Raw genomic sequence first — 26735 nt, 5'->3', positions numbered from 1 at the left:
TATTTCACATCCAGCCTTTTCCCCTTCCATTTTCATTTATTTTAACATTTATTAACATTCTGACATTTTCAAGTTATCTGTAGGCACCCAGGTGCTATTGTGCAGTAGCGCTGGACATCTCATGACTGTGTTGCTCTATATGTCTGATACTTCAACTCCACAGGGAGAATTCAGTGCCAGTATTTCAAAAAGTGCCTATTTTAGCCGCAATGTATGGACTTAACTCGGGCAGAACAATTTACGGAAACTTCTTTTAGCCACTTCAGTCTCTATGGGTTGCTCTGATTTTGCTGAAGAAAATAGCTGGGTGCTAAAGCCCCCCAGCTGCACACATGAAGAAGCTGATGTTTTGGCTAAGCAGAGCTTCAGGACATCCCTGTTCCGCCTAAACCCACCGGCAGGCTGCAGCCCCGGCTGTTTCAGGCTGTGGTTGCACTGCCGTATGCACAGACAATCCCAGTTCTGCAGACGTGCTCCTCTGCCCGGAGGAGGCACAGCATTTTCGCCGTGTGCTTCTCCCTGGCATTCCTTATAGCCTTCCTTGGGCATCTTTTCATTATTCAGAATTATTTCAGTGTGTATGATCAAAAAAGGGTATTAAATTGCTCTGTTCCTCTCACAGGCAGTTCTTGGAACTTAGCAATGGGGATGGGTTTAGCCCGTTTTCCAGAAAGTGCCTCTACCAAGGAGAAATGCATAAAGAAAAGAGTATTTCATCTGGATAATCCAGTGTTTCCATTACAATCACATAACGTCTAATTATGTACTCCATAAATCTTCATATTTTGTTATGACGCTCATAATAACAAAGTCTGATAAATAGATTCTCTCCCCTGGCCACTACCAATTGGGTAGAAAAAATACTTATTTATGAAGCTTTATTAATAAAATGTGAATAATTCAAACAGCTTCTTCAGTGAAGAAACAGCAGTAGAGTATATGCTTATTTGCATATAAATGAAATGATGCTTTAGTGTCAGAGTGAAGAATTAAATAATATGAATTTTTACAGTGCAGTCCTGACAGCCTCATAAATATTATGGTCATAAGTTGCATTTTCCTAAAAATCTCATTTTGTCTTTTATTACAAAAATATGACCAAAGGGCCAAGTCCTGCTCATTTTACATGTGTGAGTATTCCCAAAGACAACACAATTATTCCGTAAGTGAGGTTACCAGATTCAGCCTTATGTCAGGTAGTGGAGCAAAAACACAGCGTTATCTACATATCTATTAGGAGAACAGAATCTCTTATTTAACCAGGAGAAGAACCTTGGATGTTGGTAAAATGCAATTGTAACTCTACATTCAAAGAGACGCTCCAGGTAAGGACAATGTACAGCACGGGGAAAGGGAAAGCACTCAGCTAACACCCGTAAGGTGCCAGTTTTCCCCTTAGTTACATGGGTCCCAGCTTGGCCAAGCCCAGTATTCCTGTTGGGCTGTAAGCAATCCAAAAATATAAGAACATTTGAATGACTTTAAACAGATTGTTGCTGCTGAGGAAAGCTTTGGGATTGTTTATTTTAATTTTGTCCAAAGGCTGAAGAAGTCTCTGAAGCACAACCTCAGGCCGGCTGTCTTGCTTTGCGTCCCTTTGCTGAGCCACGTTTGAGAAGCTGAGCCCTCCTGCACTGCAGCAGGAGAGCCTGGAAGGTGAGGATTTGGGTAGAGAGCGCTGAGCTGGGTGAAGTGCATTCTCCTGAGGGGCAAATAGCAGCGTGGGCAGGGACACTACTTAAGAAGCTCGTCTGAGATGCTGAGCGATCTCAGCAGCTGGGAGAAGTGGGTGCAATCATCTCCTCGTTCCCTGTCAGTGAGGTTTTTCTGGCCACCGTGCTGTGCAAATGGGACAGAACAGTCAAGTATGGAAAAGGCATAAATAGAAAGGAAAGCTAAAGGCATAAATAGAAAGGAAAGGAAAGGGTGGCAGGAGGAAAATAATTCTTTATAGAGGTTTTGGATAGTTTGTAAAGTATAGAAATTTATTTATGAAGTCCAGAAAAGGGGGACTATGGGAAGATATAGTCTGATCTCCTGCAAATTACAGGCAACTGTATTTAACCCTGAACTGAGCCTGCTGTACTCAAACACAGCGTAGCCTGTGTTTGGCTGGCCCGTGTTTTCCAGGAAGGCATCGAGTCTCAATCTGAAGGCATCAAGAGCCAAGGAATCAACCACTGCCCTTCACTGTTTGTTCCCAGGGTTATTTACTGCCAGTGGTACTGAAGAGTACACTATTTTAATTTGCTGGTTACAGCTACTATGCATTATTCCTTCCTATTTCACTCTTTGGTAGGTTCAAGTGGCCCTTATATTCAATATTTTTTTCTGTGCATAAATGTATACACTGTTATCAACTCACTTTTCAATCTTTTTGATCCAGTGGGTAGGTTAAGATTTTCAGTTCTTCAATTACATGGCATTTTCTCTGACTTCAGATCATTCTGTAGCTCCTCTCTATACTCACTTCGTTTTTTCGGTATCCATCTTGCGATGTGAGCATCAGAACTGGGCACGCCATGCCTTAATCACCCTCAGCAATTTGCACATACGGGTAAAAAATTGTCGCCATTAACATCTGCACTCTGTAAGCCAAGGTTTGCGTGAACCCTTTTTGCTACAGCGATCTCATCAGCAGGCTCATCAGTCTCTTTCAAACTTCTCCATTGTGCAGGACAGCCTACGTTCCTTATTCTTAGGTGTAAGTCTTCTATTGATTTTATTAAAATATACTTTGTTTGAATGAGAGCCAGTTTAGAAAAGGTCAAAAATTCCTCCGCATCTTTGCCCGGGGTCATTTTTATACCTATTTTTATCTCGCTTTAAATAGGCTGTAGGGGCTGCTTTATTCTGGTATATTTTCTGACACCACAATAATTCTTGACCTTTCAGATATAACCGATCAGAAAATACTGGCAGAGACGGTCACTGCCACATCCGAGTGCATTATTCTAGGGCTGCATAGCATCAGGAAGTGCTCATTTGCATGTGAGAGCAAAGCTGGCAATCTCAGCTTTGCTGTAAAATGGTTAAGGTATGGAAATGGAAAATGAAAAACAGAAAAAAGGACTTTAGTCCCATGGTTTTCAAATCAATCTCTTCATGTTAGTGCAAGACTCGTGAGTCCTGAATGATTGAATTTGACAGTATTCCTAAAGGGCACAATAGCATGAAGAGATTTGTCTCAACCCGGTGCTAAAGAGAGAAAATTTTGCCATAGAATCATATTGCCTAGCAAAAAGAGGAATTAAAAGTTGGAAAGCATGTGGCATTTAGGCTAATGAACACCTAATAATACATTTATTAATCGTCTATACTCTAATACATTATAGTAGTCTATACTATCATTAAAATTGGATTTTGTGTATATGTGTAAAGGTATATACCTATTTACCACCACCAGAGCAATAACCACCTTTATTTGCTCATTTCTAAGTAGTTTCTGATTTCTGATTCTAAGTTTCTTATTTATGAGCTGATGTTCTTGGCAGCAGGGGCATTTAAGGATCCCCTGCCTCTGTCTGTGCTGGATGTGTTCATCAATTATCTTCCTGGAACTTGCTTATCTTTTTCCCAAGGCTGGAGGACAGTACAAATACAAGGAGACTTCTACTAGTTTAAGCGACCTAGGAAGAGGTGAATAGATGTGCTCTCGTGTCAGCATGGATTCTTGTAGTTCTGTCAGCAGATACAAGAAGTTTGATTCAGCTTCAGGTTCTGGCAGCACTGGATGCAATCGCAGAGCGATGTCTGGATCCCTTCTTGGCCAGCTCCCTGAGGTGGGCTTCGGCAGTTGCTCGTCAGCCGTAAGGAACATTGTGTATGGGCCTGGCTTGTCATGTGGCTGCTCATACTTCAGATCCAACCTAGAGATAAAGCCACCAGAGAAGAGAGTGCAGTGGTTTGGTTTGCAGAGTGTTATACGTGCTGCTTTGTTTGTCGTATTCATTTGATGGGATTTCTTCTCTTTCCTACTGAGACGTTCCTGCCTCGGTGCATTGTTAGAACTGGAAGCCGAGTGCTGAATGAGCAGGGGGAACCTTCTCTGCCCCAACACTGAAGAAGGGATTTCTGCTGACCCGAGCCAAAAGAAGGAGAGTCTCATGCTGTAGCGAAGGCACAGAAGCTGTGCAAAAGCAAAGCAGAAGCCGTGCCTTTACCTATTCCACATTCATTCAGAATAAAGCAAAAATAAGCTAGAGATACTTAAGTAAGTACTGAGGAAACTTAGTGGAAACAGTACACATAATCCATCACTGTCCTGCGAAGACGCACATGAAGAAAGACATTGATGAAGAGGTGACTTTTGAAGTGATATTCATATGAGGAGAGTCGTAGCCAATTTGACTGAACTTCCTTCTTAAACAGAGGAGAAGCAAGAAGGTAAAAAGCCTTTTTTAGAGACATAAATGAAGGCGAGCATCAAGGCTGGCATTTCTGGCAGACTAAAAGGAGTAGGACAATAAAATAAAAGACAATATCAGATTATATTACAAGTGCAGTTATGCTTGTGAGAACAAATAAATGTAAATTTGACATGATGGAGAAGCAGAATCACTGGAAAGACAGCATGAGAGAGTATGACACATTTGGACAAACAGGAAAGGAGGAACTGGAGAGGAACGAGTGATCAAGGTAGATAAATGACCTGGGTCTAAAAGAAAATGAGTTTAGGTGTTGGAACCAAGATCAATTGAGATATTGCAGGGAAAGAAACCACAGCTGGACAGGGCCTTGATCAGAAGATACAATGAAATGGATTTCTCACTGTGTATGAATGCAACCAAGTGACGGGGAGAAGGGTAGTATGGGTGTGACTGACAGAGAAATGCCAGTAATGGGAGCTGTATAGAAACGGTGATGATGGGGGTGTTCCACAGGATGACAGCTCCAAGGCAGGGAGGCCATGGAGGTCAGCTGAAACCCTGACCTGGCCAGCAGGTAGCGGAGCCAAATATGCAACCTGTCAACAAACGCCAGCTATTTTGCAAGTATTGATTTGAAAAAGTAATTCATGGTTCATTACAGTATTCAAAAATGACTGCAGGTAAGATTGTCCCAAGAGGTTAATTTAGAACGACGGTGCCTGTCATTAGCACAAGGACAGGCCTGCACTCATGAATGTTTATGCTGCCCTTCCAACTTCTGTAAGGTTACAGGGATAAAAGAAAGAACAGAATTTGGCCTGCATTATTTTGTCATTATCCCTTATTTAATTCATGTTTGCTATAATCTGCTTTTAAATACTGTGACCCTTAACTGAAATTATTGAGAGTTAGGGTACTTAGCAAAATCTCAAGCTGCTGCACTGGCTTATTTGACCTCTTGACAGAAAGTGCAAACTGGAACAACTGTTGGAAAAACCATCACACACCTCAAAGCAACCCCCCCAAAACCCACCAAAGCAGCTCAACAACTCATTTCTGCACCCTCCTTCTAAACTGTGTAATAGGAGACAAGACAAGTCAGCAGAAGCGGTGGAACCTGTTTCTGCCTTTAACGTTTTTGTTAACCTAAGTGCAGCTTATTACAAGGTAACAGCCAAGTGACAATGTTGCCTTGGGAATTCTGGCAACCCCAGGCCTGGTTGTTATTTACCAAGGGGTGCAGTCAGGTAGCTCTACATGAAGTATGCAATAAATAACAGTATTATAGTTCATATTTCAGTGACCAAGAGATCTATGCGTTATCAAATACAGGAGAGCTAGTCTTTAGTAAGAGCAACCTTTTAAATCTTAAAATAAAGAGAAATAATGACCAAAATGGACAAAAGACAAAAAGTGCTAAATTTTATTTACAAATGTGCAACTGTATTGGCTTCAGTAAAATTCCACCACTTTAAACAACAGCAAAACGTAATTCCAATAACTGGTCTCTTTTCCTAGTCATGCTCATTGTTGGTCAGTGGCTACAGCGCAGGCCGGAATCAAGATGCGTATAATTTTTAATTTTGTGTTCTGCGCAATGCCTTTTGTTACACAATTAGGTACTAGGGCAAAGCAGCAAGCCAAGTTACGTTCTCTGTTACTTCTGCTGCAAATGGAGAGCAGTTTCGTGGACTCTCGACTACTTAACAGAATTTATAGCAGAACTTAGGACAAGAAGAGCTTACCCAGGCACTGTAATTATTTTGCGATAATCACAGGTAGGAAACATTTTTAAGGGCTGAATGTCGTTGTACAGAGCACGAGCACCTAAGGCAGTTCCAGGCCCCGGAGCAGCAGGCACACACCACCCGGGGTTACAGGCTGCGCAGCCCCGCGGCCTCCTGGCAGAGCACCGGTGGCAGGGCGGCCCCGGAGACCTCCTCACACAGAGGCACCGCCGTCCCGCCGCCCACACCAGGAACACGCTCCACGCCTGCACAACGCCGGTCCCTCGTTCCCCGCCACTCGACGGTCGTTACGAGTCCCTGCCAGCCGGTGGCGGCCACCAGGGGCGGGACGGGGCCGGCCCCGGGCCCGCGGCCCAGCCCGGCCCTCACCCGCCGCGGCCCCTCACCCGCCGCCTGACTGCCCGCGCGCGGGCTGGGCGGGCCTCTCCCCGCCGGCTGGCCAATAGCAGCGCGCCTTCCTCCGACCGGCCGTCGCATTGGCCGGGGCGGTGGCTTCCGCCGAGGGCCGGGATTGGTGGCGGAGGGGCGGGCGGCGAAAGGCGGCAGCAGGCAAAACCCCGGCGCCCGGCGGCAGCGCGCGTGAGTCCCCGCGCGAGTCCCCCGGCCCTCCGTGCGTCCCCTCAGCCCCCGCCCGGCGGACGCGCTGTGACCATGGCGCCCCGGTGACACCGGTACCGCCCGGCCCCTCCGCCGGGACGGGGGGGTCCCGACGCGGCGCGGCCTGATCGTCCCTGGGGAGGCCCCGCTCTGCCCCCCCCCTCCTTGTGGCGGGCCTCCGGCTCTGCCCTTCCCCGCGCGATCCCGCCCATTCGCAGCCTGCGCGCTCCCGGGGCGGCCGGGGACGCGCGGTTGACCCGCAGCGGTGCTACCCGGGGCGGGGGAGGGGTCCGGTAACGGCGGGCTGCTGTGACAGCTCCGGGTGCGCTGGCTGTGCCCGGCGCCGTCAGCCCACCCGGGAACTGCGGTGCGGGACTCCGGTTGCGGGTCTTGTGACGGAGGGGCCCGTTGCGTAGTAACCGGCAACTTACTGCAGGGCTCCATCCAGCCACAAAATTTGCTTCTTTTAAATGACAAAGTCGAGGTATAGTACCCGCTGTGGGTTCCGGCCAGCTGAGCAGCCTGTTCCGGGGCTGCCCGTGCGTAAGCCCCCGTTGGAAGGGGCTCTGGCGGCAGCAGGGTGCGTTCCAGGCGGCAACGGGGCTTCAGCCGGGGATCCGGCGGCAGCGCCACCGGTTTGTGAGTGCCGGGTTCAGGTACCCGGCTCGGAAGAGCCTGAGGCTACGTGGGTGTTTGAATCTGTCACTGTCTAGGTGTTTTTAAATATCTGACTGAATCAAACTTTGTTTCATGTTCCATTTTATAACTGTTAAGCCCACTTCCGAATTAGTAAATATTTTTTTTAATATACTCAAGTATTTGGTTCTGCTTGTGCATTTAACATAAATGAATGGAAATGAATGCATTTAACATAAATGAATGGAAGTGGAAACCTTGAGTTTCCCAGGCCCTTTCACTCTCCTCGTGGCCAGCAGGCCGCGAGCTTGTTCCCATGGCGGTTTGCAGGCAGAAGTGTTCGTTTTCTTTGTCTAAACGTGGTGTTTATGGTCAGCCTTGAACTGGAAGAGCCTAGAGCTGAGGCTGGCGTGGGGCTGAATCAGAGCAAGCAGGCCATAGTGAGCAGCGGGGTTGCCTGTATTAATTTGCGTTCCATATTCTGCTAACGAGACTGTGCCATTTCAGGTCTGGAACAGGCTTATCTGCCTACTCAGCACTAGCAGAGGGAGTGTCTACCTGTGAGAGACTAGAAATACTTCTAATCTCATTCCATTAGTTTCCAAGTCACACTCTCCAGAAAAGCTCCCTCAAAAAAAAAGGCCATTGCCTGTCCCTGTTCTTGCGCATGAGGATGGCAGACTAAAGGTAGCCTGAATTCTTTGGGGACAAAATATATTTCTAGCTCCACAACTGAAACAGATGAATTCTTTCATCTGAAGTTTTTCAGAATAGGTTTCCCCCTGGTGGAAAAGCTTAGCCAGAACCTTGAAGGGTTGGCAAAGTTACAAGCAAGCAAGATCTTTGAATGGAACCAGTGTTGGGCAACTGTAAGACGTGGTGCTTCCAGGCTCACTTGTCACTGGTTATCCTGCCCAGGGGCTCTCTGCCTTTCTTTTCCTCATGAAATATGGTTTTCCTCATGGACTGGTTGGATGGTTGCATCCAGAGGATAGTGGAGTGACAGCTCAGTGTCCAGATGGAGATTGGTGACAAGTGGCGTCCCTTAGGGGTCTGTTTTGGGACCAGTACTGTTCAATATCTTCATCGATGACATAAACGGTGGGATTGAGTGCACCCTCAGCAAGTTTGCAGACAACACTAAGCTGAGTGGTGGGGTTGACACACCTGAGGGTTGGGGCTGCCATTCAGAACAACCTGGACAAACTCGAGAAGCGGGCCTGCATGAATTTCATGAAGTTCAACAAGGCCAAGTGCAGGGTCCTGCAGCTGGGTCAGGGCAACCCCCAGAATCAATACAGGCTGGAGGATCAAGGAATTGCGATCAGCCCTGCCGAGAAGAACTTACTGGTGGGTGGAAAGCTGGACGTGAGCCAGCAAAGTGCGCTCACAGCCCAGAAGGACAACCTCATCCTAGGCTGCATCAAAAGAAGCGTGGCCAGCAGGTCAAGGGAGGTGATTCTGCCCCTCTACGCCGCTGTGATGAAGACAGCACCTGGAGTACTGAGTCCGGCTCTGGAGTCCTCAGCACAGGAGAGACATGGACCTGTTGTAATGGGTCCAGCGGAGGGCCACAAAAATGATCAGAGGGCTGGAGCACCTGTCCTATGAAGACAGACTGAGAGAGTTGGGGTTGTTCAGCATGGGAAAGAGAAGGCTCTGGGGAGACCTTATTGCGGCCTTCCAGTACTTAAAGAGGGCCTACAAGAGAGAGAAGGACAAACTTTATCAGGGCCTGTTGTGATAAGACAATGGGTAATGGCTTTAAACCAAAAGAGAGAAGATTTAGACTACGTATGAGGAAGAAATTTTTTACAATGAGGGTAGTGAAAAACTGGCACGGTTGCTCAGAGAGGTCGTAGATGCCCCATCCCTGGAAACACTCAAGGTCAGGTTGGACGGGGCTCTGAGCAACCTAATCTAGTTGAAGATGTCCCTGGTCATTGCAGGGGGGTTGGACTAAGTGACCTTTAAAGGTCCGTTCCAACCCGAACTATTCTATGATTCTATGAAATAGGATTATCAGGTTTTTTTCATTGTACAATATTGGTACATGGTACTAATTTACACTTTTTTTTACAGTGTTTTCAAGATTTGGAAAGAAGCATTTCAAAATAAGCATGTGCTATTATTTCTTGTTATGGAGGGAGGGCAACAAATAATTACGGCTTTTGTTGATCTGCTGTAGAAGAGAGAGAGAAATCTCTCATGTTGAGAAGATATTTTTTTCTCCTATAATTTCTTTCAGGTTTTCTGCCTTTGTCTGGGTGTTGCAGTATGCATTGCAGCTATTCCTGTGTGCATCAGTTCCTTGCCTTTGAAAGCAAACTTCAGGGAAGAGATAATGCTTTAATGTGAATGAGAAAACACAAGAGATGAAAGAAAATCACTTGCGTCTAAGCTTATCCTGCAATCTTCCTTCCCTTCCCCCCTTTTTCCTGTTATTGGAGTGGGTTTACTGGTTTAGTTTTTCACTGGGGCGATGGGTGTAGCTTTGTTTTAGGTAGCACAGAGGAACGCCTCAGACTCCCTAAATCTCATCTTGGGAACTGAGTGCAGGACCAGTAAGTGTCTTACCAGATATACTTGCTCCCCCAGGTGTCCAGAAGTGGTCCTCAAAGTCTTGGATTTTTTACTTCAGGTTCGTTTTGTGATGGAGACGGTGTTGGAGTCTCGCTGTGACGAACAGCACCCTCATCAGGCTGAAGACTTCCATGGGAAGCATGAGCAGAACAGCAAGCTTTCAGGTATATGCTAAAATAGGGATTGCTAACATTGTATTTTGTTGCTGACGTGCTTCTTCATCACTTCAGGAAGTTTCAGCATCAATTATAAGCCTGTCTGTATACGGTCCTATTGTATAAAGAATTAATGAAATGAAAACATTTGAGGTTGTCTTTGATTTTAAGCTTATTCCTGCATTCCATGTGTTACAAAACTTCAGCAGCAGCAGTTTGTTACAATTAGCTAACCTTACTATTTATTTATTACAGGATAAGTATTATAAGAGGATACCAGAATTCCAAATAGGCAGTCCTTGAGAATAGAATTCTCTGACCAGACAAGTACAAAACATCACTATTTTTCCTTTTAACCTATAATCACCAGCCTTTTCCTTAGATTTCTTTAGGTGTGTCTGTGTGCATAAAAACACTGTCCTTGTTCTTACCAGAGAAGCTGAACTTATGAACATGTCCTCTGATAGTGTTTTTGTTGTTCATTTTTGGGTCTCTTTGTGAATATACTTCAATCTGGGCTTTCTGTGCAACGCTTGCTCAGTAACTGTGGATGGTGAGCCAGCTTATATAGAACGGCTACTCATTTTCCTACAAATAAATTGTCCTCTGTCAGTCCCATGCACATCCTTGTCCAGAATTACATAGAGTGATGCTGAATAATGTTTAATTGTCCCACTTTGCAAATGCTTTTCATTCTAGAAATTAAAGAAATTACTTTAAAATCTGCTGACAGAAAATGTTGGATATTATATTGTTATACGCTGATGGTACAATGACTGTGTGTTCTCTGTACCCCACTGGGGATTCAGACACCCGGAAGAGAACAGATGATGTTTATATGCTGGCTCTCAACAAGGGCAGTCGCTGGCTGTTTCTAGCACTTTTCAAGGTCTTTCACAGAAGCAGCAGCGCTGAGTTACTAAACGCTGTCAGTGCCTGGGGTAGGTGCTGCTCAGGCCTAGGATCTGCAGCCTGTGTCACCCAGCTGTTAGTGCTCCGACAGCACTGACCTTTGCCCAGGTGGGAACCTGAATTCAGTGTCAAGACAAAATGGAGTATTTGGCAGACTTTTATAGCAGTTATTGAGACAGCTTTTTGTGATTGTTAGTATCTACCTTAGGACTGTTAGACTGGTGGCACAAAACCCCAAACCTGCTAAGGTAAAGAAAGTAGAAATCTCCTGGTTTCTGAAGACTTAAAAGATGTGCCTTTTGAGTCCTTCTTAGGAGTCTGGGGTTTTGCGAGAGTAAAGTCCTTTTTTCCTAACCAAACAACTTTACTGGACAAATTCCAGTGCAACTTTTATGTTGTAAGTTACTATCAGTGTATTTTTTTTTAGTAAAAACTGAAGCTTAAGCAACTGTCATCAAAAGTCAGAATAAAAAGCATTGGAACAAAACTGTAAGTTGCCTTATTTGGAGCAGATTGGATAGCAAACTATTTCTAAGCAACGTTGTTCTGACAGAGCCTGTTATAACTGTATCACTGTTGAAAATCATTTTCTAGCTTTGTCCTGTGGCTGCTGACCTCTTGGGAGGTCACCCCAGTAAGAACCAGTAAGAGGATTATCTTCCTGAGGGGAAAGGCCTGTGTCTTTGAGTGATGCAATAACATTTCAGTTTTAAGTTCTTTATAGTTTTGCTATGTGGTTTCATCTCTTAACAACTCTGAGTATTCCTGGGGAAAATGGAATACGGTACAAATATCAACCTTTCCCCCTCCTGTATTTTCTGAAGATTTCAGAAAGATTTCTTCAATGTCTTGCATTTGTTATGTAATAGATGAGCATTTGTATAAAAAGTTGAAATTACTATGCTAACTAACTGGAAATGCCACTTTTTAAATGTTAAAGCTTTTTATCAACACTTCTCTTTTAGTGACAAAACAACAAGAATTACAGCAATAATAGATAAATGAGTATGTGGGCAATATGAATGCTATCGATAAAAAAAATGTTATGTGGCAACTTCCTGAATTTTTAGTATTATTTTCAACATAATTTTTTACTATATTGATAGGAAAATGAAGTGATTCCTCAACCTTTCAATTTCCTACCTCTTGAGGTGTTTAGCTTAATCTGACTCTGTAATATTGGGGAATAAACAGGATAACTGTACAGTTGACCAGTTTTCCTTAGCCTTTTCCTTTGAGGATTATTAGACATAGGGTCCTGTACATCTTGACTGTTAGTACAAGTCTGGTCATTTTTATCCTAGGACATTTTAAAAGTTTTTAAATAGGATTCCTAGCAGAACTGATTAACACTTTACTTGTATTTGTTGATCAAAACAGTATCTTAAATGAATGTTAGCGGTTTTGGTGTGTAGCGTAGACAGGTTTTTTCATTCCTGAAATGACTCAGAAGAAAATAACTTGGAGAAGCAGAGGGAACAACTAAAAGGAAAAAACCAGGTAAACAAATAGTAAGAGAGGCAGCAGGCTTCAGTACTTAAAAGTATGTTGTTTTTTACAAATGTTTGAAATTAAAAATAGTACAATCGAAAGTTAACTACAACTTGAATTACCAACTAATTTACTGGGTTTTACCAGGAAGAAAGGGTTCTTTAGGCAGGCTTAAGATTGTGTTGCTGTATAAAGTGAGGTAACAGAGAAGGTTGGGGATGCATGCTAATCTATACTTTGTTTCTAGCGTATCAGTTCTACTTTGAAAATGATTCTCACTGCTTATGATTTACTGTCCTGGTAAAGCGCAGTACATTTTTATGTATACAATACAATTTATATATTTATGTTAAATTTAAATTATTATTTATTTTTAGGATGAAAAATATATACACGTTTTTTTCTTCCGTTTGATTGACTTTCCAAATACCAGTTTGTGCTTACTTCTATATAATGGAATATTTTTCACCCCTGCTTTACAAGGGGAGATGGAAATTAGTCACAGCCTCTACCTAATTCATAACTTCAAAGAAGTGAATTCTTAGTCAGGGTATAGAGATCGCTTAAACTACAAGGATTTGTAAACTGAATGGAAAACTGCATAATTTTTTGAAATAATACAGTACAACATCCTTGTTATGCCATCTAGTGATTGCAGCACAAAGCGCAGCAACTGAAACGCAGAGCAAACATATTTTTTGGTGTCACTATTTTAAGTAACAGTGTGAAAAAGTGCATTATGGATCTTAAAAAAAAATTTAAAAAAAAATTATTTTCCTACATTTTTCATTTGCATCCAATGGATGTACTCTTGTGCTTACAGAAACAACTATATTGTTTTGTCTTTTATGAAATTAATGCTGCAAATCTCATTAAAATATTTATCAATATTTATCTGATGTCTTACTAACCAGAACGCTTTTGCCCTCTCAGGAACTGCTAGGTGGCAGATAAGTTAAAAAAAAAAAAAAGTGTTTTTTTTTTTAAATGCTGCAGCTTATAAGGGAGTGTGATGAAGAGTAATAAATATCAAATATGCAGACGGTCATGTCAGCAGGGATAGATACCTGTCTGCTGTTTTTTCCTCTGTTTATGTGAATTTGTGTGAATTCACAGTCCTATGAACTGAAGTGTGATTTGTGATCACAAATATAGATCAGATATTGAACCAAGCAATAAAATTCATAACTTATTTTCCCCATTTTTTCCACAGCAGGAATAAAAAAAGATATTGAAAAACTTTATGAAGCAGTGCCACAGCTTGTAAATGTGTTCAAAATTAAGGAAAAAATTGGAGAAGGTAAATGTTTTATTTTAGCTTGCTTAGAGTTGGATTTTTTCTGGTATTTCTAATTTAAAAGGTATAAATCTAAAATCCCAATATATGCAATTTAAGCCAAATGCCTCTTTGATTTACTTCTTGGTCTCTGTAGGAGTTCTAATATGTTGCTGAGCATATAGGTGTGTTAATTAGGGACATTTTCAAGATATTTTACTTGAAAATCTGATATATTAAAGCCTTTCAATAAAACCCCAGCATTCCAGTTCAGACAACTAAAATTTTTTGAGGCATATTCAAGTAAATAAGTCTTAACACTCCACTCTTTTTCTCTTTTGCGTGAGAAATCTATTTATATGTAGCTGTGTTTTGACATATTTAACTGCTGTTCCTTAAGTTGGCTTTGTTTCCACTGAAACCCTGTGGGCAGAACTGGAGGAGGAGATTGAAAGATTATAGCTGCTTTATTTAAAAAAAGAATACTATTTTAAAGACATACAGTATCAGATTTTAGAACGCTTGTGTACACCTTTAACAGATACTATTGCAGATACCTTCAATAAACATTAGGCATGACTATAAGTGGATTCCTAGGCACTTCTGAGTGTGGGATCTCAGCACTTTCTGGAACTTTACCCTACCATTTGATCTCTGAAATGCTTTGTGACACTCCACAGTTTTAAACAAAGACGTTGATAAGAGGCTGAACTATTTTACAACTGTTTTGTGTTGAATACCTGTGATGGCAGGCGAAATGGCTAAAAGTTTTTGTCTCAAGCCTCTCCCCTCCAAAAAACCCAGCTTAGTTTACCCCAGCAATACAAAATTTCAGAAACAAACAAACAAAAAAAAGGATTTCTGCCTATCATAAAAAAGATATTATAATTAAGCAAAATCTCTTGTTATGAATCAGTGCTCTGATTTTGCTCTTGGGAGCAAACAACGCTTGTAAAAAATACCACTTGCGGTTCTGCAGCATTATGAGAAAACAAGCTTCAATTTAGGATTCCATTCTGGAGTCACTTTCATTTTAGCAGTTCTCGCCACCAAAAATAATGTCTTAGGTCAACATTGTAACTCTTATTGCTATAATCAATTCTACTGAATGTATGGAATTCTAGATTTTTTTTTTTTTTTTTTTTATGACTGCAAGAATTATTTAGAGTTTTTTGGGTGTTTTGGTGTATGTATGCACTTACAGACTGTTGAACTAGCATGATGCAAACACAGTATTTAAAATGTAATCAAAAGTAACTTGTACTGTTAATTCATATAGAAGAATGTTCAGATATCTCAGATCATTAGGAAAAAATAAACTCCTAAGAGGTATATTGTGATATCCTTAAAATTAAATGGGTGGGTAAGTTTATCGTAGTCTGAATACTCCCTTTCTCAAATGAGTCTGTCACGTTCTGTCTATGCGGTAGTGTTCTGGGCAAACAAATAGTAAAGTTACACATCATGTGAGAAGTCTTACTTTAGAGATAAGGTAACAGAATTAGGAAAAATGTAGCAATTTCAGAAGTGCTTTGAATAGTAAAGGTAGTGCTTTCCGGATTAGCATTATATAGCCCACTTACAATCGTAGGGAGAGAAGAGTTAGATGTCAGATGAAAGTGAGCTACCTAAACAAGAAAGCAAATCAAAGACAGGAAATTTACATTCAAAGAGCTCTGTGTCCCAGGCAAGTTAGAGAGTGTTGCATTTGCATTTTTACTGACATAAAAAACTTGTATACAAGATCACTGAATTCAGTAGTAGAAAAAAGGAACTGCATTTTTCTCTTCTAGAATCTGCTTTTGATGTAGTATCAAGTATACTGCAGGATTGTGAACAGTTAAATCACTTTTCTAAAAATCTGAATCGACCTAATTAAAAATGCTGAAGACTGTGGTTTTCTCCCTTCTTTACAGGTACTTTTAGTTCTGTTTACTTGGCCACAGCACAACTACAAACAGGATATGAGGAAAAAATGGCTCTGAAACACTTGATTCCAACCAGCCACCCTCTGAGAATTGCTGCTGAACTTCAGTGCCTCACAGTAGCAGGGTACATAAACAAAAAAACGATGACTGTCATGACTGAACTGCTCAACATTGTCTCACTGTTCTGCATTTATTTATTTTAAGTTTTGGCACTTCACTTGCTTTTATTTTTTTAACCACAGAAATGTATATTCTTTTTATCAAGAGCAAAAAAGAAACGGAGTGTCTTACCTGTAAGGGATGCCCTTTTCTGCTTGTCTCAGTTTGTGGATGGTGCTGTATTTTCCATCTGAGAAATTCTATGATCTATGATGTATCTCTGAGATAACAAAAATTCCAGTTCTGAAATGCGTGGAAAAAGGCATCTCTTCATCAGAAAGTGTGGTTTTAGGAATAAATACTTGTTGCCAGTGAGCTGAATAGCACCTTCTTAAAGTAGCTGGTATCATGAAGGTTAGGTCTGACATCTAATTACATTGGTAACTGGAAACCATGGCCCCACAAATTAGATGTGGAGCCCTCATTGCAAATTGCAGAACCCAAATGGAACCTAACAATGAGAGGCAACAGCATAACTGCTGGCTGCTGATAAGATTGCTGACAAAATATAAATTAGATTATAAAAGAAAGCCTGACTGAACTTTTTAAGAAATAAAGGAAAGTAAACATCCATCTTCTGTTCTTTATTCAGTGACAATACTTTTCTTCTAGGGGACAAGATAATGTTATGGGAGTTAAATATTGCTTTAGGAAGAATGATCATGTGGTTATTGTTATGCCATATCTGGAACATGAATCCTTCTTGGTGAGTCCCAGACTCTTTATGTGTAGTAAAGCTTCTTAATTAAAAGCAGCTGCATAATTACAGTATCCAAATAATCTTTCAGGACATTTTGAATTCTCTTTCCTTTGAAGAAGTGAGGGAATACATGTTTAATCTGTTTAAAGCTTTGAGGCGCATTCATCACTTTGGTATCGTTCACCGTGACGTCAAGCCCAGTAACTTCCTCTACAACAGGCGGCTAAAAGAGTAAGTCCAGATGACCATATTGTGATCTCATGTGGGGACATGTGCCTTGGCAGAACAGAGTCAATTGGGCTTTTGGGCTTTTTTTACTTCAGCTGTATAACATGTGCTTAGGTAATAAAGCTAAAAAAGATTATATTTTTTTTTTAAATCTGTAAAACTTTTCTTTCTGTGTTTGGGGATTTGAGGAGGGAAGGATTTTATTTCATACTTAACGTAATATCTGCCTCATAGAGTGACAGGTACCTGAAAAAATGAAGATTTTACTATTGAGTAAAAGTACTACATTTCTGAATAAGAATGAGAAGAATAAAAAGAAAGCTACTAGTGACTTGTGGTGTATAGGCTGACATTTCTAAATTTTTACTCATGGATAGAGTAAAACCGATAAGGAAAAGATAGCTGGGTTTGGGCTGTTTTCACCTTACATTGAATTAATGCTTATAACTAGTAGGGTTGGGTTTTTTGCCTGCAAGTTACAGTATTTAAAGACTGTAAAAAGTGAGGTAGTGCTTTTTCATGAAGTGCTGAAATTGGTGAGGGCTGTAGAGCACAAATCTTTATGAGGAGCAGCCAAGGGAACTGGGGTTGTTCAGCCTGGAGAAAAGGAGGCTGAGAGGAGACCTTATCGCCCTCTACAACTACCTGAAAGGAAGTTGTAGTGAGGTGGGAGTCAGTCTCTTCTCCCAAGTAACAAGTGATAGGGCAAGAAGAAATGGCTTCAAGTTGTGGCAGGGGAGGTTTAGATTGGATGTTAGGAAACCTTTCTTCTCTGAAAGGTTTGTTAAGTTTTGGAATAGGCTGCCCAGGGAAGTGGTGGAGTCACCATCCCTGGAGGTGTTTAAAAGATGTGCAGATGTAGTACTTAGAGACATGGTTTAGTGGAACTTGGCAGTGTTAGATTTACAGTTGGACTCGATGATCTTAAAGGTCTTTTCCAACATAAATGATTCTACATAGTGAAAGTTTGTAGCGGAGATTTGATTCTATTTTGCCAAACCACAGGCTTAAAAATCTGAGAAATACTGTTTTTTTTTAATCTGTTGAAATTAATTCCTACTGTTGTTTTGCTCTTCTGGCATTGGTTTGAGCCTTAATCTCCACTTTGGGTGTGGAAGCCATGGAGCTGAGTTTGTCTGAGACCCAGAGGCAGCTGGATTGTCTCTGTACTGGTTGTAACAAAAAATAATTCTTTTAAAGACAGGTTTGAAGTGTGAACTAATGTAGTCTTACCTCTTAGAAGACTGAAATAAATTCCAGTAGTATTGCTTGAAGTCGGGCAAAACTCTCAGCGTTGTTAGTCCTGTCTGTTTTCACTGCTACATTTGTGCCTCTGCCCATGGGAATTCTGCAAGTGTCAAGTCACTTATACTTGTTCACTGAAGGTTTGGAGCTGTAGGACTAGAAGAACCCTGGAAAAGAGTTGCTGGGAATATTTTTTTAACACCATTGGAGAAAGTATGCACTTGAGAAGATTTTGGGACAAGAAACAATGAAGTAAGATGGGTATAGGGTAAAAATATTGAGGGGATAGGTAAGAGGAGGAGAAGGAGGAAAATAGGACTGCGATGCTGGCAAACTACAGATAAGCAACATATTGAGTAAAACATGAAAGAAAGTAAACAAGTAATGAATAATAAATTGAAATGATTGATGGATACTTTATGATTCCTGATTCTAAATTTGTGTCTTTCAGGTATGCCTTGGTAGATTTTGGCTTGGCACAGGGAACCCCTGATACAAAAATTGAACTTCTCAAAACTACCCACTCTGAAGACCAGCAGGGAAGTTGTTCGCAAAATAATCCCACCATAGCCTTGGGAAATGGGGTTTCTGTCAGTGTCACAGCACCTAAACAGATAGCTCAACAGTCAGCCTCAAAAGCAGCTGATAAAAGGTCCAGCTCACTTCCAAAAATACAGATTAAACAAGGAAGAGGAGGAAAGGTTCTCAGTCTTTTTCATTAATATTGTATGTTTAATGTATTACTTCATCCAACAGGGGGAGATGTAATACCTGAACAAAAGTTGTGCATGCGTATCTGGCAGGGTCCTAATGGGAGGCACAGAATCACAGTTTTCATATCAAAGTGGGTAGTTTTGTGTAACCCTATTGGCATCATTCATTATCTGTTAGATATAATACAATGCTAAAGGTTGTACAAAACCCTAGAACGGGTTACTTTTTAGACAGCCTTAAATCTTAAGTGACATCTACTGTGGTTCTCCTCCCCAAGCCGATAATTATTCATCTATGTTTAGTTACTTGGTTGCATAACAGATGCAGTGCAGATGACGTTCAGATTGTCTTGGGGCACTTCTGAGGTGTGATCCGTTTTGTAGGCATGTTTGCTGTTCTGTCTAGACCGTGTTTTCTTCATCCACAGTAAACTGATGCCTGAAAATGACTTACCGTGCAGCTGTTCTTGTTTTATGTCACTTCACACTTTTTTTTTTTTTTTCCAAACTGTCAGTATCCAGCTGACTGTGTGTTAGATGGGATCCTTATTGTCCATTTTGTTGGTATTGCAGGAGGATTCTGCGCACCATTCTGTCCAGCGCTCTGTTTTTGGAGAGAGGAATTTCAATGTCTATAGTTCCACATACCAGGAGAATGCAAGTACAAAAGTAAGAAGTATGACTCATCAGTAAGAGCAATCTGTTACATATTTGAAAAATTATAGAACTGGTTGTTCTGTAAGACTGGACACTACTCCTAAGATGCTGTGGAACTAAAAGTTTTTGAGCAGATTATTAAGTGTGTCTTTGCTGAAAGGCTCAAAGAATTTTTCATTTCTGTTTCAGTCCCTTTTGAAACTCTTAAAGAACTAGTTATGTAGCTGTCTCCGTAGCTGATCTCATTTGTATGCTGATCTCACATGTATCTGTGCAACTAAGATAGACTTACCTTGTGAAACTTCATTTATTTATTTTGCAGTTGAAGCTGGACAAAAAACTTGTAATAAATATTTTTCTGTACTTTTTGTAATTAGTATTTAATATGACAAGGGGGAAACCGCAACTAAATTAGAAGGTTTGGCCATCAGTGATCATCTTAACTTAATGCCTGTGTGTTGCTGTGGCATTCCATATACATTGTTTTTATTCTCCTACTGAACCAGAAGAATTCTTGAAACATTATATTAACTTGAAAAATACTTGTCTTGCAGCTTCAGAATATCTAACGTATATCGTTTTTTAGTGAACACTGAAAAATGTTTTCTGAAGGGGAAGGGTAAGAAATCAGGATATTTGGAAAGCTCCAGTGTCTGTTTTATAGATGTTGTGATGTTGTTAGAAAGGTTTACTGTCTCCTGTTCTAAAATTGCAGCTTCTTGCTGATGAATACCCGTTCAGTCTTAATATTTTAGAAAATGGCCTACCTATGTAAAGGGAAGCTTCTTAAATATGTCACCTTCTGTAAAATATCTACATTGCAGCTTATAAAGCCATCAAAGATGATAGATGTTTCATCTAGGAAGTTAGTAACAAAGAAGAAGATCACTTCTACCAAAATGGTGAGCAGTGGGGCAGCCAGGAGAGCTGCCAGCAGTTGTCCCTCAAACCTGACCTGTGACTGTTACGCAACGGATAGAGTTTGCAGTGTTTGCCTTTCAAGGTAATTTGCTTTGATAATGTTGTAAAATTGTCTGCTATGCTGTCAAGCAAGGTCAGAAACTCAGATTTACTAGGCAGCTGATTTAGTAGTTGAAAGATAGCATTTGATCTGTGCAACCCTCGAAACATTGAGTATGTTCTTTTTCAACAAGAGTAGTTCATGGAATTAATGGAATAATTGGTTCACTGCTATCTGCAGCGAGAGAGATTCACTGTTAATGATTTTTTTTGTTGTTATATTTAATTATCCACCCACACGTGTTGTAGAAAATGGCTGGAGTTAATTACAACACTTAAGAGAAGACAATACATGAATCTGTCAGTAGGAGTTATCTAATAGACCTAAATCACGCCAATGGTTTGGATTCTGGAAATCATGAAATGCAGAATAAAAAGGAAACATGACTGTTTTGTATTTCATCATTTAAAAAATAATGTTTAAGTTTTAATAATAGGCTAGAGAATCTTAATAACTCAGTTCAACTCCATCCCTGTGAAGTTAGTTTTGGTTATGATCTACTATTGCCTTTTATCCACACATTAAGGAACACAGATTAACACAGAGAATTCTGCTTACCGGCCGTAGTCATGACACTGTAGGGTCCCTCTCTTCCCAGATTGTCAAAATATGGTGATACCAACTTCATTTCAGAACAATGAAACATGAGGAATTTGCCAGACTCAAAAGAGAAGTGGCCCATAGAAGGAAGGGACTTAAAGCCATAAAAGAAAGCCCTGGGAAGTTGTTTTGTGGAGGTTTTTTTAAATAATCTCACACTTTTTGTTAGTTAATCTAACAAAAAGTCAATTCTTGTCAACACTCAGAAATAGTGAACCTTAGTTTGCTGTGGACTAATGCAAAGCCAGAGCATCCATATTCAAGAAGCTAGTGCATTTTTTTGTCTTCGGTTAATTAGTCTCAACTTTAGTTTCCCATGAAAACAAGCCTTTAGCAAAAATAATGCTGCTGTTGAAGGAAATTAAAAAAGGTCATTGTAAGTGAAGTAGGCAATAAGTATTTCTGTAGTATTACCTTATGCTAGATCATATAATAAAAATATAATAATAGATAATATAATAAAGCTATTATCTTATGCAACATAATAATTTCATGCTAGATAATTAGAAAATGCTTCAAACTTCTGTAAAACTTGAATAAGGCAGGGTTAGGCTGTTGACACATCTTCCACATATTTTAAAAATAATATTTAGCGTTATTAGAATGTACTTATCAAACTTTTATATTCTAAGCATGTTTGTCTCTTTTTGTAAGGTGTCAGCAAGTTGCTCCCAGGGCAGGAACACCTGGATTCAGAGCACCAGAAGTATTAACAAAGTGTCCCACTCAGACCACAGGTACCGCACAACAGACTGAAACATACTTTGGACTTTTCTAGATAGATTGTCACATATAGTTTGCTGTCACAGCAGGCATAGTTAACGGTACCATTGCGAATGTGTTTTTGAAAGCATTGGTTAATACTTTTAATCAGATTTTTCCCTTTTTGCTAATGCTTTAAATAGCTGGTCTGTAAATGTCATAATTTTTTCTTACTAAATTTTTAATTTGTCAAGGTTAAAAACTATCAAGTTAATAAGTTTCAGTAGCCTGGTTAACTACCAGAGCAGAGGGATGGTTCATGCGTTAGCTGATGCAAGTATGATGGGAGAGGTTGTCCCTACCTGGAGAATGGAGGACGATTGAAAACAAATTTACCTGTTAAAGATCTGGTGTATGACCAGGAGTTTTGACTTATGAAAAAGACAGATAAATACAAATGTCTTCAAATGTCTTCAACAGTTTTTAAGCCACTGTTTTGCTGAATACCTTTTGAGAAAATTGTCAATTTCAGTACTTAAAGTGTGTATACACACTCAGAATAGACTTAACAATATGTTTGATCAGCTTATCCCTAGGTAGCTTAATGTTGTTTGAAACAACATCTGTGCTGTGGGTATGACTGGGGTTTCAAGAGGTATGGCAGCCTGTTTGGAGTTACTGTGCCTGTGCTGTAACAGCCAGCTTTTACGGGCTAGAAGACATCCAGAAATCCAGGACAAGTTTAGACAACCTCTGAATCTGTCTAGACAGAACTTAGGCAGCAAGAAGACATACCTAGGAAATCTTGGACACACGCGAGTGTTAAATATGCTTTCAGACGGTTTTCTGTTCTCTAGAGTAACGGAGAGCAGGATTACAGAAAATCAGGGTAAATCTGGAAGCCCTTGGGTGTGGCACAGACAGCCCTAACAGTACTGAGTCAGTGGGCTGAGCTCTTGTAGTATGTCAACAAAGGCCTTAATTAGAACTGGGTAGACTAATACTAATATTTATGAGATAATGTTGTATTTGAACTAACAAATATTCTTGTCCACTTCCATCTGGGACTGCTGTAGCCATCTCCTTGTATTCCTGCCAGTTCTGCTAGTTCTGGTCTCTGTGCTGAGACCAAGTTACCAGCTGGATCCAGCTGACTCTGGCCAAAGCCACCCTAGTGCACCTGACCCAGGTTCACAGCACAGGGAATACAACCTCAGTTCCCAAGCTGACATTAGGCAGGTCCAGTTACACTTCAACGTGGTTTGTCCCTCTGCTCCCGAAGGCATAGAGAAGAATCATGATTTTGATGTTATTGCACAGGATCTTGCAGTCTGATGATGATCCCAGCTCTACCAGAATTGTAGGGCTAGGATTTACTATCCATTCAGATATATAATGTCTATTATTTTCAGCAAGAGTTAAGTAATTAGATGTCTTTAGAGGTCTTGACCTTGATGACTCCACCTCTCCCAACCACATACTTAGAGTGATGCACAACACCTCAAATAGAATCATCTTTTCAGCAGTGATACAGTAATACTAAAAGTTTTTTTACAGGAACTATGAAGAAGATACAAAATTTTTCCACTGTAAATTGTGCCAAATGATTAACTTAGATTTTTATTTAAAAAAAAAAACAACTTGAAATCTGATTCTGCAAGTGAAGTCAACTTAATACTTTTTTTTTCCTCCAAAGTCCTGTGCTAATAGTGTTTCTAACTAAAATGTTCAAATTAATTACTGTCTATTTTACTACTTACTTTTTTTGAAGCGAAGTAGAATAACTATGGCTTTATTTCACAACTGTTAATTTTTCTCTTTGGAGTTTGAGAATCCTTCAAACTCTCCTTCACTTTTCTTGCCATCTCTCAAAACGTGCACCTTAGTGAGCCAAAAAATTATGGCAGGCAGGTATTCTCATAACTTTCAGTATTAAAGTTTCCATCATGCTTTGGCATCCATCCCCAGAGTACTCTCTGTACTCTTCATAACACAATGAAAGTGATGAATAACTTCTAAGTATTACAGTTCTTAAACTGGCTATCTTGTCAAGTGATTTCATATTAGAGAGGAACAAACTTCATAGTAAGATAAATTTTTATTACTGCCTAACTGTGGAAGCCTCAGTCCCAGAAAAAATTGGATTCACATTCGTTTATGAATTATTTTTTATTTATAATCTTTATATAAGGTTTTCTTCATATGAAGCAAACATAAATAAATCTCGAAAGTTGACAGTTTTTCACCCCTTCTCATCTCCCTGGGTAAAACAACCTCAATTGTTGTTGTGGTACATTTTAACTTTAGCAGGCTAATGGAATTACTCATATGAAAAATTCTATGGAAAAGCTTAAACACTCCCTCTGCATCAAAGCAGGAAATTATTCTTCAATCTAATCATAGTAATTTCCACTGTATGCTGAAGTGTTATCTGTGTGACCAAAGTCAGTAACTAATTCAGAACATAACTTTTTCTGATAGAAACTTTTCAGGTCATAATTTCTTTTTAAAGAAAGTTGTGATTTTGTTTGATCACAAAAATTGCGAGTTTAATTATTACTAAATTTGCTTTCAATTGCAGCAATTGACATGTGGTCTGCAGGAATCGTATTCCTTTCTCTGCTCAGTGGACGGTATCCATTTTACAAAGCAAGTGATGATTTAACTGCTTTGGCACAAATCATGACAGTTCGTGGATCCAGAGAAACCATTCAGGCTGCTAAAACTTTTGGTATGCAAACCTTAATTATGGGGGAAAGGGGAAAATGTATGCTTGATCTGCCATCTAATGCGGTGACTTACAATCTGTGATTATTTTTTTTTTCTTTATACGTATAAATATATTTTTAGGTTTGGGAATAATTTTGAGGTAAATCACACTTTTTTTCATGTAAAACACTACAAGTACTAATCTATATATACACAGAGTTTTAAGAAAGTTTTGAATTTTTGTCTTTTATAATTTGTATATGGGGTACTTCATGCCATAGGTTTCCCAGCCTGTCTATTGCCTTTCACTAAGTCAGGGCCATTTGAGGTGAAATATGTCAACTAAATGTTTTCTACTGGCATTTGGTTAGAGTTCTTGAGGCAGTGTTTCTATTTCTGCAAAATTTGCCCTGGAAGCTTAAGTCAATATGACTTAATATTTATATGATGTAAACCTTGCTTTCCCCCCTCCAAGAAGGGCTAGTAAAAAAAGCAAAAAAACCAAACAACCAAAAACCAACAGATGGCCTGGTTAAAAAAACAAAGCCACTACCAACACAAAACACAAAAAACTAAAATAACCATCCTCCTAATTGTTTACAAGCCAAACCTGCAGCACTTGCTACCTGGAAGCGTAACTTACAGTGTTGATTTTCATTCTCCAGCCAGAGGTGTGAAAATCAGAGTATCTAATTTTCTTCAGTTCTGTTAAAGTGACAGTGAAATGCATAAAGATGGTGTGGGGGGTGGGTGACACCTGTCACTACGTAACTCCACAGACAAACCCAAACAGCTTCTTCGTTCTGAGCAGAACTGAGATTATTGTCCTTCTGACTTGCTGGGACTGTTGCTGTATAACATGGCTGGTTTGGAAGAGTGGGAGGCTTAGATTTGGGGTTTTGATAGGTTGACTTTTTTTTTTTAATGCTGGTTACACTTCAAGAAATAATGTTTCTCTGAAACAAACTTAGATGTTACGGTTGCATGGAAAGTATAATAAAATGTCAGTTACTGTAAAATTTTTTTTCCAGGTAAATCAGTTCTGTGTACCCAAGTTGTCCCAGCACAAAACTTAAGAACCCTCTGTGAGAAGCTGAGAGGAACAAACAGCAGCTGTAAGAGATCCCAGAGTGAAGTGCCCAGCAAGTCTGTAAATGACTCAGCTTTGCCAGCTGCTGTAGACAAACCGTGTGCTCCTGAGACACTCGGAAAACAAACTCAACACTTAGAGAGCTTTCAGGAAGGTGATGGTGCTTTGGAAATAAAGGCAACAGACATGAAAGGATGGGATCAGGTTCCAGATGAGGCATATGACCTACTTGATAAGCTACTAGACTTAAACCCTGCAACAAGAATAACTGCAAAAGAGGCTTTGCTGCACCCTTTTTTTAAAGACATGAGATTCTGAGAAGATACCATATTATTGCTTTCATACATTTTATGTGGAAGTGAAGAACTGAGGTAGTTTTACCTTGCTGCCCTCAACATGTATACTCGCTCAAATACCATCACACTGTGCACAGAACTACTGAAATTTTGTCTTGTACAGTTAGACTGCAAATGTAAGCTTACTTTAAGAAATACTTGCAGATGTAAAAGTTACATAAACTTCACTAACGTGGTCTTACCCTAAGACAGTTCTGAGAGGTTGTTGCTGTACACACTTGTTCTCTGAGAAAGTTAACTTTGATAAAAAACTACAAAAAAACATAAAATAGTTTCACAAGCTCTATGCTTAATTCTCGAGATATTCCCTTAAAATTTACAAATTTGCCTTAAGGTATGACTGAAATAAGAAAGCGCTTGAGAGACATTTTTCCATACTTGCATATCTCTGCTTTGTTCCTATTAATACATGGGGGACTGAAAATGGAAGAGAGTGTGTTAATTTTGTTCAGACTATTTTCAGAGAACGGTATTACTTTGGGAGCGTTGCTAGTGGAGAGGCCAGGTGCTGGAAGTTATATCATCAAAAGAAAAGTGTAACTGTTTTAAAAGTACATTTTTGTTCTTGTCTGGTCTTTCCTAGTTAGGTAATAGTAATAAACACAACTAGTCATTTTGCATAGCCCGTGTTTCCTCAGTGCCTTGGGTAACTGTCAATATTCAACAGCTACTGCCTTCAGAACATTTCATGTGACATGCATAGGTTTGATTTTTGTTATGGAAACTGATTTTTTAAAGGAATATCTGTTAAATAAAGGATTTGTTTTTATAACTTCAGCAGGTTGTCTAGAGATGCTTCTATAAAATTAGTCAGGTAAGGTTTTCCTGTGGGATGTTTCTGTTAAGGAAGAATTATGAA

At 40.2% G+C, this 26735-nt stretch overlaps 1 protein-coding gene across 1 annotated transcript; it reads left to right on the top strand.

Annotated features, from left to right (window-relative positions):
* Nucleotides 1-10004: 10004 nt before the first annotated feature.
* Nucleotides 10005-25838, top strand: CDC7 (cell division cycle 7). The gene is made up of 11 exons (XM_074151786.1): nucleotides 10005-10098; nucleotides 13706-13792; nucleotides 15685-15820; nucleotides 16468-16561; nucleotides 16644-16786; nucleotides 18480-18729; nucleotides 19315-19410; nucleotides 20223-20401; nucleotides 21674-21756; nucleotides 24303-24452; nucleotides 25462-25838. The coding sequence occupies exons 1-11, from the start codon at nucleotides 10005-10007 to the stop codon at nucleotides 25836-25838; spliced, it is 1689 nt and encodes a 562-aa protein (XP_074007887.1).
* The last annotated feature ends 897 nt before the right edge of the window (nucleotides 25839-26735 follow it).

Source organism: Numenius arquata, chromosome 8, assembly GCF_964106895.1.
Source record: "Numenius arquata chromosome 8, bNumArq3.hap1.1, whole genome shotgun sequence".
NCBI lineage: Eukaryota > Metazoa > Chordata > Aves > Charadriiformes > Scolopacidae > Numenius > Numenius arquata.
This window is presented reverse-complemented; position numbering and strand designations above follow the sequence as displayed.